Source organism: Thalassophryne amazonica, chromosome 18 (assembly GCF_902500255.1).
Source record: "Thalassophryne amazonica chromosome 18, fThaAma1.1, whole genome shotgun sequence".
NCBI classification, from domain to species: Eukaryota; Metazoa; Chordata; class Actinopteri; order Batrachoidiformes; family Batrachoididae; genus Thalassophryne; species Thalassophryne amazonica.
In genome coordinates, this window is record NC_047120.1 from 5,788,109 (window position 1) to 5,800,937 (window position 12,829).

Genomic DNA, 12,829 nt, shown 5'->3' on the forward strand with positions numbered 1-12,829 from the left:
AAATCTAACCACATCCAAAGTTCCCCATTTCACCCCCAAAAAACAGATGATAAATTTTTCATTAAAAAAGGAACAAAGTTAAAATCTTATGATTTTCATGTGCATGAGATGACTTAAAATTACTTTTATGTTTGTATAACAGCAACGATGAGACCGATGAAACCTTTGACATCCAATCTGAAAAGGGACTGCACTGAGGACAGCAGTGTCCCACAGAGTCGCTCTGTACGGAGAAAGACACTTACAGGGTTTATTTTCAACAGGACTCAGATCCTCCTACTTGCTGCCCAGAGACCAGAAGAGTCTGGATTCACACCTAGGGTTTTACAGCATGTCACCCACATTACGTCCAGCGGCCCAAACTGTCACTACAGGTGTCACACAGACGTAACAAGAGTCCTCTTCACGTTTGGGTCATGCACTTTTCATGTCCAGGTCAGACAGAGGCTCAGACAGACTTCGGTGGTGGAAGGTTGATGGGAGCTGGAGACATTGGTACTGGACACACAGTGCACATGTCACAGTGGTGCTACCACAATCCATTCCTGGTGTCTGTCTTACAGCGCGGGTTTGCGTTCTGTCTGCGTATCTCACTCATCTTTGTCCGAGTTATTTGAATGCTGTCTTAGTTTTCCCCTGTCCAGTCATTGTGGAGTCCTTATCTGGTGTTCCGTCTGCTTTCTCTTGTGGGACAAGTGTTTTCTGGGGTTTCTGTGACTCCTGAGTTCCGCTGTGACAGCTGATCTGGATGGATGGAGGGACACAGTTTGACAAATCCCAGCTGTCTCGACCAGATGACTGCTGGATTAATATAACGTGTTTATTCTTGTGGGTGTGGTCCTGTCACTGCCTCTGTGCGTTTGTGGGCATGGTCCTGTCACATGGAGTCCCTTTATACAGAGAGTAGCAACAACTTGAGAACATGGCACCATTTTTGGGCCAACTGTGCTAAACTACTGAACAAACGTTTTATGTTTCCAACTGTTTTTAATCAGTTCACCACATACAGCAACACATCCAGGCACAGGTATTATCAAAATAAATATAAAAATAGTTAAGCTGTCAAATTTACAATTTGTGGGTGTGGTCCTGTCACTCTGTCTCTGTGTATATTTCTGGGTGTATCAGGTATGACTTGCAAAACAGGCTGGACACAAATACACAGCTCTGTGGTTTAAAAGTGTTTACTTGAGACGTTAGCTGGGGTCAGTACACAGGAAGGCGGTCCAAAATGAACAACAGTACAAAAACATCAGGCTTAGGCGTGGTCGAGGCAAAACAGGCAGGTGGTCAAAAAACACGATGAGGCTATGAAGGCGAGGCAAAAAACACACAAACAGAGCTGGAAGAAAGGCACAAGGCACATCAATCTGGCGAGGGACAAGAGCACACTGTGAGGCTTAAATAACACCCAGGTGATGAGCTGCAAATCGAGAACAGGTGTGAGGAGAAACTTCCAGAACTAGGGTGTGATTCTAATTTGTCATACCACTTATTTTTTAACAAGGACAACAATTTGTGTTTTTGAAAAATGTAACCATCCTTTGTACTCTCGTGTAAAACTAAAGTTCAATTACTCTGTAGTTTTCTCATTAAGTTACAGTCACGTTGTAAGGGATGTTACATTTTAACTGTGCTTTTGAAATACAGGTACAGATGTGAGATACCTTAGCATTAGCAGTGTCGAAGACGGTTTCAACCAATATGATGTCAGCTCCTCCATCTAGTAAACCCCGGACTTGCTCTGTGTAGGCTTCTACAAGCTCATCAAATGCTGAGGACAGAAAAAAGATGAGGTTTTACTGTCAACACAGAATACAGTCCTCTGCATTTAACCCATTGTAATCACAAACAGACACAATCCAACCACTCACAGACCAACTGGAACAGCAGACAGTCTTGAGTGTACTCACTCTAGGCACAGTTGTCTTGTACTGTGCCAGAGTTTGACTGACCTCCAACCCTTGCATCAGAGGTCTTGAGGTTTTCTGTTGAAAACCACAGATCTGGCAAAAGGGCTCCAACACAACAACAATGGAGTTTGAAATGTAACTGAGGCGTGTGTGTTATTGTGAGACATTTTTCAGCCTTGAAGCCTCTTGATTCTGTCGCATGACAAATTATGCAAAATGGGATTCATCAATTAATTATGCTGTACGCATGACAAGATTTCACAGAGGCAGCAGATGAAGTATTTAGCAACTTTGGTCACTGACAATGATCCACTAGACATCTTTTTAATCCAAATGCTGTTTGAACTAAACAAAAACTGTTATACTCAAGTACTAATAACAATAATATTAGTCATAAGTGTGAAACAGAGCAGTCGCTTCAGTGATTTACACCTGGAATTAATACGTATACAAATTATACTGACAGGATTTTAACCTGATTAGTTTAATTTGTATCTCCAGTTGGATGCAATGACATTCAAAATCAAGTCCTATGTCCAGCTCACATCACATGTCCACAGGTGTGTGCAGGACAAAATATCAACAAAAACACACACACACAAAAAAAAAAAATCAAAGTGTTACAATACAAGTGACAGTCTTCACCTTAGAGCAGCATAGTCCACAAAGTCAAGGTCAGTAAACCTCCCTTTACCAACAAAAAAAAAAACGTCACCAAGCGTCACAAGTTTTCACAAACCAACCCAAAACCCGGTCCATGCAAGCACTGAACAGTGGGCAACACTAACCTAATATCATGCAAGTTGGAATCTCATTAGAAATTAAGAACTTGAGGCAAGTAAAATTGGACATGCAAGTTAATGCTGCGTTTACACATAGGCAGGACGCGTTACGAATGTCATACAGTAGTGTTCAGAATAATAGTAGTGCTATGTGACTAAAAAGATTAATCCAGGTTTTGAGTATATTTCGTATTGTTACATGGGAAACAAGGTACCAGTAGATTCAGTAGATTCTCACAAATCCAACAAGACCAAGCATTCATGATATGCACACTCTTAAGGCTATGAAATTGGGCTATTAGTAAAAAAAAAAAAGCAGAAAGGGGGTGTTCACAATAATAGTAGCATCTGCTGTTGACGCTACAAACTCAAAACTATTATGTTCAAACTGCTTTTTTAGCAATCCTGTGAATCACTAAACTAGTATTTAGTTGTATAACCACAGTTTTTCATGATTTCTTCACATCTGCGAGGCATTAATTTTGTTGGTTTGGAACCAAGGTTTTGCTTGTTTACTAGTGTGCTTGGGGTCATTGTCTTGTTGAAACACCCATTTCAAGAGCATGTCCACTTCAGCATAAGGCAACATGACCTCTTCAAGTATTTTGACATATCCAAACTGATCCATGATACCTGGTATGCGATATATAGGCCCAACACCATAATAGGAGAAACATGCCCATATCATGATGCTTGCACCACCATGCTTCACTGTCTTCACTGTGAACTGTGGCTTGAATTCAGAGTTTGGGAGTCGTCTCACAAACTGTCTACGGCCCTTGGACCCAAAAAGAACAATTTTACTCTCATCAGTCCACAAAATATTCCTCCATTTCTCTTTAGGCCAGTTGATGTGTTCTTTGGCAAATTGTAACCTCTTCTGCACATGTCTTTTATTTAACAGAGGGACTTTGCGGGGGATTCTTGCAAATAAATTAGCTTCACACTGGCGTCTTCTAACTGTCACAGCACTTACAGGTAACTCCAGACCGTCTTTGATCATCCTGGAGCTGATCAATGGGTGAGCCTTTGCCATTGTGGTTATTCTTCTATCCATTTTGATGGTTGTTTTCCGTTTTCTTCCACGCGTCTGTTTTTTATTTTTTTTTGTCCATTTTAAAGCATTGGAGATCATTGTAGATGAACAGCCTATAATTTTTTGCACCTGCGTATAAGTTTTCCCCTCTCCAATCAACTTTTTAATCAAACTATGCCGTTCTTCTGAACAATGTCTTGAACGTCCCATTTTCCTCAGGCTTTCAAAGAGAAAAGCATGTTCAACAGGTGCTGGCTTCATCCTTAAATAGGGAATACCTGATTCACACCGGTTTGTTCCACAAAACTGACGAACTCACTGACTGAATGCCACACTACTATTATCGTGAACACCCCCTTTTCTACTTTTTTTTACTAATAGCCCAATTTCATAGCCTTAAGAGTGTGCATATCATGAATGCTTGGTCTTGTTGGATTTGTGAGAATCTACTGAAACTACTGGTACCTTGTTTCCCATGTAACAATAAGAAATATACTCAAAACCTGGATTAGTCTTTTTAAGTCACATAGCACTACTGTTATTCTGAACACTACTGTATTTGTGTCATTCTTGGGACATTCTTAACGTGACTTAATGCAGCTGAACAGGTTTCTTAATAGTGCATGTTGGTGCGTGATATTCATGATTTTCGTGGAGCATGTTTTTGGCTGTCAAAAAAAATCTTCCACGAATGTCACGCACCACCCTCATTTCGCCTCATGTCGTGAAGATCGCAACTGAGCGTGTTGATCCGTCTTGATTAGTGGTGATCCTTAATAGAGCGTGACAGTGTTCTTCTCTGACGTGCACACAATTAAGCTCTGCTGCACCGCATTCAGTTTCATTGCTGCAATATGCTGAAGAAGGACAGTGATGCCAAGTCGGCTAAAAAGTCTGGTTCCAATGCTTATCATTGCGCTCCTGCAGGTGTGCAACCTGCTGCTGCAGCTGTGCCTGATGTTTGGGAAAATGAGCAAGACAAGAGCCATGTGGAGCAACACATCTGGCTCTCAGTCTCCTCCACCTCTCTGCGCTACTCCATGACACAGAGCCCACAAAGCATGTAGTCATAAAGTACTTCTGCTGTGGATTCATCTAGATTTTGATGAGTAAACTGGAGCAATATGAATTGATCAGCAGCTGATGGTAGGATGAATATATGTGTGTGTGTAGGCAATTCGCCTCATTCACAACGTGACAGAACGTAACGATGCCGTGGTCTGATGAGTCCAGATTTCAAATTGTTTTTGGAAATCATGGACGTCGTGTCCTCTGGACAAAAAAGGAAACAGACCATCCAGATTGTTACCAGCACAAAGTTCAAAAGCCAGCATCTGTGATGGTATGGGGGGGTGTTAGTGACCATGGGCTGGGCAACTTACACATCTGTGATGGCACCATCAATGCTGAAAGGTACATCCAGGTTTTGGAGCAACACATGCTGCCATCCAAGCAACGTCTTTTTCAGGGACGTCCCTGATTATTTCAGCAAGACAATGCCAAGCCACATGCTGCACGTGTTACAAGAGCGTGGCTTCATAGTAAAAGAGTGCGGGTACTAGACTGGCCTGCCTGCAGTCCAGACCTGTCGCACATTGAAAATGTGTGGTGCATTATGAAGCGCAAAATACGACAACAGAGAACAACTGAAGTTGTACATCAAGCAAGAATGGGAAAGAATTCCACCTACAAAGTTTCAACAATGTCCTCAGTTCCCAAACACTTATTGAGTGTTGTCAGGTGCAGAAATTTGAGCACCCCTGTCATTTTATTTATTTGAATACATTTAGCACTAAGTATTGGAACACAAAATTGGTTTGGTAAGCTCACTGACCCTTGACCTCCTTACAAAGGTGAATCCAATCATGAGAAAGGGTATTTAAGGTGGTAATTTAAACAACTCTCAAATTACCTTAAAACAAAGACTGTTCAACATTATGGTTTCAGGGCTGTGAAATGAAAATTGTGAAATCTGAGGAAAATTTGCGGGGGGGGGGGGGTTACAGCCCCCCAGGAGCCGGGGTCTAGGGCCCTGTGGGGCCCCAGAATTAAATTTTTATCTAATGATACTTTTTCAGCATCTCCTGGAAGAACAAATCTCAAAATTAGTGGATATTTAGATGATCCTATAGTCAACCTTTTACTTGACCTGTCAATGATGATGCTGAAATAACAGAATATGACATGGAAGTAGGACCTGGAATGATTTTCCTTTTAATTGTAAGCCAAATTATGCATTAACTCAGAACAATTAAACTACATGAAATTTATGAAGACTGAAAAGACTGTTACACCATTTCAAAAACCACAGCTAAAGCTTGTAGAATATTTGGAAAATCATGGTAAAATATCAATAACATACCTTATAGTAAAAAGTCACTTATATTCTTGTGTAAATTCATGCAGCCTAAATCCATTTAAAGCCACAATGTCTTTTTTACAATGAAAGAAAGTCTAGATTAATGAAAAAAAGCCACATAATCTTGTCTAAAATCTTGTTTGAACAGCAAAATATTTATTTTCCAGGGAGAGAAAAATTCTTACCGTGTTTTCCCTGAGAGGGCACACTTCACTTTTCCTGTTTATTTTATCTTTCAGGTGTGTTGATGAAGCCAGCGACAATTCCGCGGATTCTTGTCTTTTTTCAAACAGTCTTTCTCGCCATCTTCTCTCTGTGCGACGTCGGTCCGTGACACAGACATGCTGCACAAATTTGCTTTTAAAAACTTGAAGCTCTAAAAGTTTGGGATATCCACATGCTAAGTTTAGCTTAAGCGTAGCACAGGAGCCACAAAGCGTCACGTAGCAACCATCCAGTCCTGCTTTATGACAACTGTCGTAACAGCTTCACTTTGAGTGGCATTTTTCCTCCGCGAAACTCCGCGGATCCGAGGAAACTGATTTGTATCTGTAACACAGACATCAATGTCCGCGGACTTATAAAACTTACACGATGTCGTAAAAAAGAGAACGCTTTGCGATAAGCATTTTAAAAAATCAGCGATGTTCACGATTAAAGAGTACATCACTAACACCCCACCCCCCTCCCCATGATGAAATCCGCAGAATCCCTCCGCGGAGTTTTCACAGCCCTGTGGTTTAGGGGAAGGATACAAAAAGCTATCTCAGAGATTTCAGCTGTCTGTTTCCACTGTGAGGAACATAGTGAAGAAATGGAAGACCACAGGCACAGTACTAGTTAAGGCCTGAAGTGGCAGGCCAAGAAAAATCTCAGATAAGCTGAAGTGAAGGATGTTGAGAACAGTCGTAGTCAAACCACAGACCTGCTCTAAAGACCTACAACATGATCTAGCTGCAGATAGTAGAGCCCGACCGATATATCGGCCAGCCGATATTATCGGCCGATATAAGCCGTTTTCAAAGTACTCACCATCGGCCGAAATTTTGCCAATAAAACGCCGATAATTTCTCATAAACAGAACAGTTACTGAAATAATGTTTGTGTCGACAATGTAAAATGTACACAGGGCAATACATCAGCGGGACTTTCTTGACTTTACTAAAAGAATGGGGCACTGATGCACAGCATGTTCATTTGGTGCTGAGGCACAGTGGTGTAAACATGGTCAAAGGATTAAAACTTGCAGAGATGCCTGGCCTGAGTTGTACTGCGCATACCCTTCAATTGGTTATCAATGATGGCCTCGCTTCCTAGAGGATGGTGGGGGACATACTGGCCAAATTGAAGAGAACAGCCACACACTTTAACCACTCTGTTGTAGCACAGCAGCGACTGTCGGTCATTCAGGAGGAGGTTGGTGTTCCTAAACATTCAATTCTCCAGGCAGTTCCTACCAGGTGGAATTCAACCCTCCACATGCTTGCCAGGATGTTGGAGCAAAAGAGAGCTGTCACAACCTGCTCTTGTGACCATGGCAATTTTCTATGTCCAACTGCTGAGGAGTGGGACGTGGCAGCCAACCTGGTTGACACATTGACACCACTAGAAGAAATAACGTGTGAAATGAGTAAAGAAGATTCCTCGGCCTCCTGCATCATACCATGTGTAGCAGTGCTCTGGCGTCTGCTTGAGTCAGAAGGACCTAGCAGCAGAGGAATCAAAACACTTAGGAAGACCATGCTGGAGAGTTTGGAGAAAAGATTCTCTCATCCGCAAGACACAAAAGAGGTGGTGCTGGTGTGTCTCCTTGATCCACGTTACAAGGAGCAGCCCTTCTCACCAGAGACACTGGCCAAAGCTAAAGCCTGGCTCAAGGAAGAGGTCGAAAGTATACCTGCAGAAACGCAAGCAGTCACAGTCCCAGCAGAAACTGGTAGTGAGGATGATGATGGCAAGGAAGAGCCCAAAAAACAAGGCTAGAGGAGGGTCAAAATCCCAGTGTACTGGACAGCCTTTATGACACCATGCTTGCTTCAACAAATGAAGAACAAGAACCTGAGGGGATCCTTGAAGAGCTGGAGCGGTACTTTAGGGAGCCAATGATAGAAAGAAAAAAGGGAACCCCTTGAAGTGGTGGTGAGTAACAGTTACCGCTTCACTAGAATGTCAGCCTTGGCCAGGAAGTATCTCTGCTGTCCACCTTCTTTTGCACCAATTGAGAGGGTGTTCAGTGTCATTGGCAACATTTATGAGGAGAGACGCAGCTCCCTCAAAGGAGAAAATGCAGAGAAACTGTGCTTCCTATACTACAACCTACCTCTGTTAAAGTGGCAATATTAAGAGTACCTGAAACTAAAGGGGGCTTGTGAAAAAGTTAACATAATGTTATTATGTTAACATAATGTTTACATAATGAAAAATATCCTGCCAGTCCTATCGTCTCTTTGATTTCCACCCAAAGGGACCAAGAATGAAGGGCGAATGTTTCAAGATTTGTTTAATAAATTTTGTAGAGTTGAGGTTTTTTTTTGTAATGTTATTTATCGTTTCCTTAGAGATTAATGCAACTTTGCACAGATATTTTTTTGTACTAGACAGTTCTTTGTTACTGTTCTTGAAAATTGCACAAACATACTACAGGGTCTTGTGAAAATCTTATTTTACTGTTATATGAGAGTTTCCTCACGTTATATCAGGGTCCATGTTTTCTTGTTAAAATGTTCTACCAGCACTAAAACCAACCTCTGCTTGCACTAAGGTTGTTTGAAAGTTTTTTTGTTATTGAAACTTGCAGAATAGAAAAATAAAGGAGTCTTGTGAATATAATGTTTCCTTGGTGTTTGTGTTTCTTTCCTCTCACAATTACTTGTCTGCAACTGAAATATCGTTATCGGCATTGGCCTCAAAGAATCCACATTGGTCGGGCTCTAGCAGATAGTGTCTCTGGGCATCGTTCAACTATACAGCGTACTTTGCACAAGGAGATGCTGGATCAGAGAGTAATGCAGAGGAAGCCTTTTCTGCCTACATGCCACAGAGTCGCTTGAGGTATGCTAAAGCACATTTGGACAAGCCAGCTTCATTTTGGAATAAGGTGCTGTGGACTGATGAAACTAAAATTCAGGGGCTGTGAAATAAAAACTGTGAAATCCAAGGAAAATTTGCAGGGGGTCTGTGGGGCATAGGCCCCCAGGAGACAATACATATACATAACAATACATTTTCAGTATCTCCTGGAACAAAAATCTCAAAATTAGCGCATATTTAAATGACCCTGTATTCAACTTTTTATTTGAACTGTCAATGATGATGTTGAAATAACAGAATATGACGTTGAAGTAGGACCTGGAATGATTTTCCTTTTAACTGTAAACCAAATAATGCATTAACTCAGAACAATTAAACTACACAAAATTCATGAAGACTGAAAAGACTGTTAAAGCATTTTAAAAACTACAGCTAAAGCTGGTAGAATATTTTGAAAATCATGGTAAAATATCAATAACCTACCGTATAGTAAAAAAGCCACATATTCTTATGTAAATCCAGTGTCTTTTTCTCATGAAAAAGTCTATATTAATAAAAACTCATTGACATTCTTGTGTAAATTCATGTAAATCCATTCAAAGCCACTCTTTTTTCCAAAGAAAGAAAGTCTAGATTAATGAAAAACATCAAATAATCTTTTCTTAAAATCAGCATGTTTATTTTCTCACCGTGTTTCCTGATGGCACAGTTTACTTTTCCCATTTCTTTTATCTTTCAGGTGTGTGCATGAAGCCTGCGACAATTCCACGGATTCTTGTCCTTATCAGACTTTTTCAAACAGTCTTTCTCGCCATCTTCTCTCTGTCCGACGTCGGTCCATGACACAGACATGCTGCACAAATCTTCTTTTAAAAACTTTAGAGCTCTAAAGGTTTGCGGTTTCCACATGCTACGTTTATCTTAAGCTTCACGCAGGAGACACACAGCGTCACCACAGCAACCAGTCCCGTTTTACCACAAGTGTTGCAACAGCCAGGCTTTGAGAGAGGGATTTTTCTCCTCAAAACTCCGCGGCTCTGAGGACACTGATTTGTATCTGTAACACACAGATCAGTGTCCGCTGACTTAAAAACTTGCACGATGTCATAAAAAACACTTTGCAATAGACATTTTAAAAACTCAGTGACGACCACGATTACAGAGTAAAACACTAACACCCGCCCACTCCTCCCCATGATGAAATCCGCGGAATTTCGCGGCTCCACTGAGTTTTCACAGCCCTAAAAATTGAGTTATTTGAACATAACAAGGGCTGGTATGCATGGCAAATTTGGAGATGGTTCCATCATGCTGTGTGGCTGTGTGACCAGTGCAGGTACTGGGAATCTTGTTAAAGTTGAGGGTCACATGGATTACAGTCAATATCCGCAGATTCTTGAGAACAATGTTCAAGAAATGTGCCGCGGCTAGATTTTTCAACAAGATAACAACCCTAAACACTGCTCAAAATCTACTAAGGCATTCATGCAGAGGAACAAGTACAACATTCTGGAATGGCCATCTCAGTCCCCAGAACTGAATCTTATTGAAAATCTGTGGTGTGATTTTAAGCGTGCTGTCCATGCTCAGAAATCAACAAACCTGAGCTGTTTTGTCAAGAAGAACGGTCTAAAATACCTTAAACCAGAATCCAGACTCTCACTGGAAGCTATAGGAAGCACTTTAGAGGGTGCCCAAATTTATAAATTTATTATTGCACACTCTCTGTAAATCCAATAAACTTCATTTCACTTCTTAAATATCACTCTGTCTGCTATATGATATATTTAACTGAAATTTCTGATCCAAACAACCAATGATTTATAAGGGAAAATCATGGAAATCATCAGGGGTCCCCAAACTTTTACATACAACTGTATAATGCACCTTTAAGAATAAGCTTTGGATTGTCCCATGAAGTCTAATTAACTAGAAATCAGTATTTTCAACAGTAATTGTTCTGTTGATGTCTACTGCAACATTTCTGTTTTATTACACACACTGTAATTTTGCAGTGTTTATGGTCTCAAAATAAATAAATTTTTAAAAAGCCAGAGAGTAGTTCAAAGTGAAGAAAACAGTAATCTGATCTTACTTATGTTCCTGAAGTCGGGCTTCTCCACAGAAGGTGAAACAGACAGCGTTTTATTGGTGGGACCTACTGCACCGGCCACATACCGTTTACAACCTGACAACACACACAGATAAATTAATGTTGGACAAAGCAGAAAATCCACAAAAAGAGCTGTAAAGCAAAGCAATTCCACAAACCTGTTTGTTTGGTGACACTGCTGGCTGCTCTCCGGGCCAACTCCGCCGATGCCCGGTTCAGGTGATAAGCCTTTTGACAAAGGAGACACAAAAACAAACTGTCACAGATTACAACAGAACACACCTTTTATTTAAACCACCATGAAGACACTTTGTGATGACAAATTACCCTAAACGTCTGCTAATGTGATAAAATAACAGCAGACGTTTTATTTTTATTTTTTCCAAGGTGCTTGGGTCGAACCCAGGTTAGCGTCTTTGGAAAAGAGGCCAAACTGAAGCAACAAATGCTGCAAATTTGTCAAAATTTCAGAATTAAGGGTGTAGCCAAAGGGGAATTACAATGTTCCTGTCAAGTAGGGCTGCAACTAACAGTTACTTTCATATTTGATGGATCTGTTTATTTTCCTTGATTAATCAATTTGTCTTCTGGTCCATAAAATATCTAAAAATTATGAAAAATTAAATGTTGTAATCAATGTTTCCCAAACCCATGATGACATCTGCAACTGCCCACAACCCGAATATATTCAGATTATTCTTAGACAGCAGTGTTTCCCAGATAGCATTCCAGGCCAGGTGGGTCACCATGTTAACAAGAACCCCCCCAGGCCAGAACTATTTTGTTAATAATATGAGCGAAGCGTCGCAAAGCTCACTCATGGTACAGGGTGTCCCAAACAGGAAGTGCCAAAATTCAAATCCACAGTAAAACAGGAAATGTTCAAATGTAAAACACTTCCTGAAATGACAGGCGAGATCCCATGGAATCTCGCGGGAACTCATTGGCAAGGTCACACTCAAACAGGAAGTGCTGAATTCTCAGTCACAGTTAAACAGGAAATGTCCAATGTTGAACACTTCCTGGCATGGGTGGAGCTAGAGCGGAGGCCAGAGTTTCACTGGAGTCCCCGGAAATCTGATTGGACACAGAAGATTGACATGTCACGGCACCACACATCTGGTTGAAAGACCAGCATTTTCAAATCAGTGAGTTCCTCCTGTCCAGTAGTTTGTGCTGTGTACCACAAAAAGTTCTAATCCACCTTAGTAGAAGAAAAATGTTTGCTTCAGATTTGAACTGAACATGTCATTTGAACTATGGACTTCTAATCAAACCCAAGTTATATTGGTGAGTAATCGACTGTCCAGGTTGTTAAAAGCAGTATTTCTCCTTTAATTCGGGTTGCCTTATATACACACGTTTAAGCTGGTTCATGCTCTGTTGGCTTATTAGTGCAGCAGATAACTGAAACAATCCTCCAAATGGTGATACAAGCATCAAATTCAGCACAAATACAGCTGGAGCTAAATTAATGGAGCAACTTTAACTTTTGACCCCAGTACAAACTGAAACTGACCTTTGTCACCTTTCTTGCTGCTTTTACCTCATAACTCCATAACATTCAGTCACAGATTGTCCAAACTATACCTTTTG

The 12,829-nt window shown here is 40.9% G+C and overlaps 1 protein-coding gene across 3 annotated transcripts in view; it reads right to left on the minus strand.

Moving 5' to 3' along the window:
• Window positions 1-12,829, minus strand: part of mtr (5-methyltetrahydrofolate-homocysteine methyltransferase) — a 148,564-nt gene that overhangs the window by 115,952 nt on the left and 19,783 nt on the right. For all 3 annotated transcript variants that reach the window (XM_034194168.1, XM_034194169.1, XM_034194167.1), the window contains exons 4-6: window positions 11,392-11,461; window positions 11,216-11,308; window positions 1,668-1,774 (exon numbers count right to left, since the gene is read on the minus strand). In XM_034194168.1, coding sequence (XP_034050059.1) covers window positions 1,668-1,774; window positions 11,216-11,308; window positions 11,392-11,461 — 270 coding nt within the window. The remainder of the gene's footprint in view (window positions 1-1,667; window positions 1,775-11,215; window positions 11,309-11,391; window positions 11,462-12,829) is intronic.